Source organism: Gavialis gangeticus, unplaced genomic scaffold, assembly GCF_001723915.1.
Source record: "Gavialis gangeticus isolate Ggan-Ray unplaced genomic scaffold, GavGan_comp1, whole genome shotgun sequence".
Classification (NCBI taxonomy): Eukaryota; Metazoa; Chordata; order Crocodylia; family Gavialidae; genus Gavialis; species Gavialis gangeticus.
The window spans coordinates 14,527,622-14,534,612 of NW_017729000.1; the positions used below are offsets into that span (position 1 = coordinate 14,527,622).

Here is a 6,991-nt window from a genome sequence, read left to right on the forward strand (position 1 = left end):
GGTACAAAACTATGCTGCCAGGTATTTACTGTAGTAGACTGTCAACATGTCACTTGCCACAGGCAATCATTTATTTAACCGACTGATAATCAGTGTATGAGTTCTTAAAAACGGTTGTAGCAAATATAAGAAATCAAGCATGTAAACATACTAAGTACCAAATGCATATGTCTAAATGGGTTTAGGCCTTGGAGAAGAGCAGCCACAGGACTTTGCAGTCATTTTGGTTATGAAACATTTTGGTGAAGCAATCACTTGTTTTAGAACCATATGTCAATTACACACAGAACCATTTCATGTGTATTAAGGAGGGAGGAAGTTAGTGGCAGATTTTTGCATTTTCAAAATTTGGTGGAGAATAAACAAAGAAACAATGATGCATCTCCTCTGCTGCCAAAAAAAGTCCTTAAGATACTGTTAAAAAGCTGCCAGCATTGTACAGTAGCATCCTACAGACAAATTTTGGACTCAACACTGAGTCCATAACATACAAACTAGATGTTGCACATAGCTCTATTGAGAGGCATAGAGCTTTTCTGCATCAGGAAGGTGACCAGGGCAGCTACACTAGAATATGCTTCCAAAAGCAAAATTATTTCAGTGTCCACACAGGAAGTTATTCCAGAACAGCTACAGTGAGAACAGCCATTGTATGACAGCAATGCTGATTAAGCCACTTTTGCAGACAAGGATGTGCTTAACTTTATGCACAGCAAAAAACCCCGCTGTAGTCAAGAGAACTGCTCAGTTTTTGCAAAGAAAAGCGCAAGTGTCTTTGGAGGTTCAGAGACGAAGTCATACTCTCAGTAGCCACCTCGTGATGTGGCTAGCTTGCTCTTGTGATGTGGCTCCCAGATACACTTAGAATGACAAACTGTGCTACGACGACGGCCAAAACAATGCAACCTCACAACACTGCAGATGTTTTTATACTGAATAATGGCTACAATTCTTCAGTCTTCATTCCAACAAGTTTTAAAATTGTTATATTAAAATAAAAAGTCAAAGTGATATAGCACCTCTCAACAAAGAAAAGCATGATATAGCTGAAATAGAAGAAAATTATTCAGAAATTACATTTCCACCATGACTCCTATTTTCAGTATGCCTCAATGCTATCTAATGAGAGAGAAATTCTCATTAAATATAAACACCATTTCTAACTTCATTTAACATGTTCTTGTTTGTTGTTTACAAGACATTTGTGATTATCCAGATTTGCAGAGATTCAGATGAGTTAAGTAAAAATGGATCACTGTTAAATACCATGGTCATTTAACATACACCCTGTTAGGTACTCTGTGTACTAGTTAGCTTTCTCATGACACACTGAGGAAAAATGGATTTTAACATCAAATAAACCCTTGTTTCACCTACTGAGCTCAGAGAAAAGTTAATAGAAGCATGGAAAAGCTACCTTAAAATACCAGTTGTTTCTGGAAACAAGAAGCAGATGTTCTCTTCTGCTCGGCTCAGCTGTGCTACAGTACAACAGTGCCTTTGTTATGCTGTCAGCAGTCATTCATTTTATTTATTAGAGCCATTTTATACTGCCCATCATTGTAGTATCTGGGTACACTGTGCATTACCTAGATTCATGAAAAAACTATTCCAATACCCTCTTCTCTAAGACTGTACTAAGAATACCAATTGAGCAAGTTACAGTGCTAGCTTGTTTCTTTCCACTGTCTTAAGAAAAAACAAAAAACAAAAACAGAAAGCAGAGGAGGGAGGGCTAAAAATGCCAAATAAAAACAGTACTAACATTTCCAAACAATAATGAAACATAACATAGTACAAAGAGTGCAAAACAAAATATGCTTATTTTTGCAAGTTTGTGACTGAAAACACCTGTCAGCCTCCAAAAGACAAATTAAAGGTTAATCTCTCTCCTATTTGGAAAGGAACAGTAGCAAGAGCAAAGTCATCAAGAAACCTGTAAAAAGAGAGGCTGCTCTGAGAAGAGAGTCCATTGTGAAAGGAAGACAGTGAAAGCAACACCACAACTGGTAGCATAAATCACTCTGTATCTAACTTGTCATTTTTCCTGCCAGCCACTGAGCCTTTATCTTACCTATTAAGCAACTCCCCAACTACACTAACATTGCAGCCTTTGTACGGATCAGATAAGGGATTTTGAGACCAAGTAAGAAACCTTTACCAAGCAAGACTGTACAGACTGGCACAGACATTTGTCTTCCATTCCTCCCAGTCTGATGATTTCTCAATTAAAATATCCTCAGACTAATGGTTATTAGTGACATGTAAAATACATTCAGTGATGTATGAGACTTGTAAGCTAAGGCACTACAGGGACATGCATCAAAAAACATCTTTACGGCTAATAAAAATGTAGTGATCGCCATGCGAAACACACCCACATTTAATATGGTTAAATACAGCCAACAGTTTAAGAACAGCAGCACATTTTTCCTTTGGGTGTTTTTGCACACCTCACATTTCATAATGTCAACATTTCACACATGCATTTCAAACACTGTTAAGTAAGCACTTCTCTGTAGCATAGAGTTTGCCAATAAACTATCAAGCACCAGGGCGAAGAACTTCAGCAGGTTCAATTGGCCCACTGTGCCCCACACTTTTCAGACTCAAGCCTCATCATTCCACAACCACTTCAGGACTGATCACTTCTGACAATTCCCAGCTTAGTTAAAACAGGATAAAATAAGATCCCAGATAATCTCTCATCTTTACTAATGCAGATCTATGACTATGTGTACTTTAAAAGATTTTTCACAAGACAGACTTAAGGCAGCAGCCTGTCTCTTGCCAGGAGTCTAAAGCAGTCATTGCATATGTACACTTTCACACTATTAGTATCTAAGAAACAGAATTAGCATTAAAAACCACTATAGACAGTCCTTGACTTGCAATCGTTCGAGTTACAATGCTTCACACTCACAACGTTTATAAACTGACACTGTTTCTAACTTTCTGATGTCAGTTTCGACTTCACAATGCTCGATCCAACGCCATGCCCGCAAACAAGTTTGCTGTCTCCCTGGAGAACATCTGTCCAAACTTCCTTGGACACTTTCTTTAAGAAAGCAGACAAGACTCCAGAAAAATCTGCAGCCAGGACTCCTGAAGAAACTCCAGCCAAGAGCCCTTCAAAAAGTCCAGCTAAGTGACCTCAAAGCAGTCCATCCAAATCAACGTGATTGCTATTTACAATATAAATACATTAATGTAGCTATATTACTCATCTATAATTGATTGAGTACAAAATTCTAGGTTATTTTTGGTGAAAACAGAGTATCAGGCCTTGGTTCAGGAATTAGTTCCCTATTTAAAACATTGCTTCCTATGGGAAAATTGGTTCCAAGTTATAACATTTTGACATAAGACACAGTTTTCAGGAACCAATTGTACCATAAGTCTGAGGACTGCCTGTACTAAAACAACTGCATTATAAGGCAGCAACGATTTTTGCTAGCTCAACAAAATTCTCACTAACACAACAATTCCAAATCAAAGAGTATTCCCCTCCCCCACGACAATGAAATTAAAATTGCCTGTATGGAGGAGCTGTCTGAAAAGAAATCAAGTGTCTACACGCTAGTGTGTAAATCATGCATATTAAACAATTAACAAGCTTTGGAATGTGACCACATGAGTGAAAACCTGCTGTAGCACAGATTCTCTGAATGCAAAAATCTGCCCCATCAGGACAGATTTTGATTTGGCATGGAACAGTCATATCAGTCTGTAAAGTTAAGTCTCACAGTTTCTCAGATACGTTTATCTATATATAGAAAATACAATGCCAGACCTATTTTGGCAACAACAAATTTAACAAATTAGCTAAAAACCACCTTAGTTTGTTTGGCTAGCAGGGTCACCCACGCATGAAAGCTGACATGCAAATTAGTTACCTGTCAAAACTGAGTTTTCCAGAGAGACCTCTGTATCAGCAATAGTTATGAAACAAGAAACCATATGTAAGCAAATCAGGTTCAGATCTTGCCACTGAAATCTGCCAGAGTACTCTAAAACTGGATTTTTCAAAATTAAGTCAAAAAGAAGAAAAGAAATTATGGTAAGCTGTTTTCAATGACTGCATTTTAATACAAGTTTCCTATGAATTCTAAATTTATTACATAAAACCCAATGCTTACCTCCCCATCCCCCTTATCCCACTCCAACCTTGACAACAGTTAGGCTGAAGTCAGGAAGAAGGCAGGATAGAGCTGCACTCTACAGACTAACAGAACTAGAGAAATGTCACTATTATAATTACTGCCTATAATGCTGGACAATAAGCATCTCATTGTTTCCCCATACTCCACAATTGTCTTGACACCTCTATTGACTCATTGTGAAGTCTTTGGGAATCAGACTGCTTCTTGCTCTTCGTTTCTACAGCACCTAGCAGTCCTGGGTTCACTAGTAATACTAATAAAGAAAATGCTTCTACACTTTTTTTAAAGGAATTATATCATTTAAAAAAAACTAAGTATATCTACAGGTAAAAATCAAAATATGTTGCATCACCAAAAATAAATAAATAAATACATAAAATAAAAAAGAAAATACCTTCACGGATTTTAAATTTTCCTTCCTGAGGTATAAAGAAAAGGCAAAGATCAGGAGCCACAATCTTGCATGTGACTAAGACTTAAGCACATGATTAACTTTAGGCATACAAATGGCCCCATTATTATGCACCTCCAGCTTTGCAAGATCCAGCTCTAGCAAGATATGAGCTAGGTTTTTTGTTCAATCAATTTTAATGATCTACACTGTTAGCAATACAAGTGAAGAAGTTAAGCTGATTCTGGAAGCAGAGCATCCTGGACAAACTTACTGGCATACAACTACAACGGGGAAGTGAATGTGGATCGAAAAGTGGAATAAGAGCCTTAATACATTCATACGAATGACTGTCAAATACAATAATAATAATAATATTTACCAGGTTCATTTAAACATAGGTTTGTTGGACAGAACTATTCAAAATTATTTAATTAATTACACTGGAGAACTCTATGACAATTCAGTGGGGTGAACACTACAAATATACCAAATATCTGATCCCAGTACTGCCAAAAAAAAAAAAGATTTACACCGTTCAGCAGATGTCAAAAGCTACATGTGCCCACAAGCAAAATGCATTATGGAACAGCATGACATATGTGCTCATTGATCTTAAATAATACCATTTGAGCTAGATGTCTGAGACAGCAAACTTCTCTATGTTTGAATATGTAAGTGGAGGCCAGCAGAGAACAAAACAACAGCAAACAGTTAAAGTAAAAAAAAAATTTTTTTTTAAAAAAGCAACAAAAAGAAAACAAGAAAAGCAGGAAAAGAAAAGCAGCATCTCTTACAGACAGGGCCTCACCATTCAGTCAGGCACCAGGGAGGAGAAAAAAGCACTAGGGAGAAGCCAACTCTCTCCTCAAAACTAGTATTGGAGCAGAAGGGATAGCCCATAAGTTACTTAAAAAAAAGCTAACTATGGGTTTTAGCTTTTTATTTTTTTTTTTGGTTACTTTCCTCCTTCAGCGATCTCTGCCAGTATTCATTAGGTAGCCTTTTGATAATCAGCTTATGGAAAAGATCAGGCAGGATATTCCTTTCCCCAGAGAATCAAGGGAGAACAAACGGATGTTTCCCTGTCTCTTCAGAAAGACTCAACTCCAAGAGAAGAGGGGTTTTTTCCACTCCTCAAAACCACTCCTCTGTCCTCGCCGCATGGAAATCACAGCGAGGCACAAAAGCAGACCTAAGCGAACAAACTCCAATCACAACTTCCAGCGGAAAACACGCCGAGAGAGACCTCACACGGGCGGCCTGGTGCAAGGAGCCTCCTGCGACGTTGCTTGTCTGGACTCTTCAGCCGATACCAAACCCACAGTTTGTTCAGGAGCCGGCGACTGCAACTCACACTAGAGCGAAGCAGCAGTGCAAGTTCCTGCTTCCCGGGATCCCTCTCCCCATGGCTGTCAGCTGCCATTCGCAATGCCACGCCACCCGGAGCGACATGCACTTGGTCGCGCCCCACAGCCCACCTCTGGTTTCTCCCAGGAGAGCTCCCCTCGCTCTCTCAGGAGAAACCACCTCCCCCCCCACAGCACAAGCGGCTGCACGGGGGGAACAACCCCGGGGGGACGCACACGGCCGCGAATCCGAAAGCCTTCAGCCATGAAGCAAGAAGTGGCTTCATTGACACGAGTTTCAGCCCTGGAAGGGAAGCAGAGCATTACCCCCCCTTCCCAGCACGTCGCGGGGAGCCCGGCCCCACCCCGGGGGTGCTGTCAGCGCTTCGGGGGCTTAAAGAAACCCGCAACTTGGGCTCGCGCTCGCTGCCAACTTCTAGCGAGCAAGATACAAGTCCCGAGGAGGCTTCGGGAACGGTTACCTCGCGGCTCCGCTCCGAGGACTTCTTCCGCAGGGCCTGTTGGACCTTGGGGTCCATGGCGGAGCCCATCCTGGGCCGCCGGCAGGTCCGGGGATGGGTTCAGCCGCTCCGCGCCGCGGGCCCCGCCATCCCCGGGGGGCCCGGCTGGCGCTTCAGCACGTGGGGCCAGGCGGGGAGGCCGCCGCCGCCAGCTCCAGCCGACCCATCCCGGCACTGGAAGTTCCGCGCGTCCCTCCGCTCCTCGGACAACGCTTGGGGGCGGGCGGGCGGGCGCAGCGCAAGGGAAGCAGGGCAACAGCGCTCCGCCTTGGGAACAGCCCCTCACAGGATTCGGAGAGGGCGGCGCTGACACACCAAAAATCCCGGCTGAGAGAAGGAGGGAGGGGAGGGAAGGAGGGAGGCGAGGCCCCGCCCACAAGGAGAGAGCTGCCAAACGGCGGCTGTAGAAGCATCGCGAGAGGTTGCAGTAGCGCCTGCGCGGTGGGCGCGAGGACCTAGTTGTCACGCGGCGGCGGGGGTCCCAGTTTCGCGCTGCCCAAAGCTGGGCGGTGGGAGCCCGTCTTGTCCGAGGGCGGAGCGCACAGCAGCCCGCGAGGATGGGAGGGG

The 6,991-nt window shown here is 42.7% G+C and overlaps 1 protein-coding gene across 6 annotated transcripts in view; it reads right to left on the minus strand.

The window, feature by feature from the left end:
* The window catches only part of RAPGEF6 (Rap guanine nucleotide exchange factor 6), a 266,305-nt gene extending 259,612 nt beyond the window's left edge, over window positions 1-6,693 (minus strand). For 2 of the 6 annotated variants that reach the window (XM_019506313.1, XM_019506311.1), the window contains exon 1: window positions 6,386-6,693. In XM_019506313.1, coding sequence (XP_019361858.1) covers window positions 6,386-6,454 — 69 coding nt within the window. In that variant the 5' untranslated portion in view covers window positions 6,455-6,693. The remainder of the gene's footprint in view (window positions 1-6,385) is intronic. The other 4 variants (XM_019506309.1, XM_019506307.1, XM_019506308.1 and 1 more) reach the window with 2 other exon arrangements.
* Window positions 6,694-6,991: the final 298 nt, after the last annotated feature.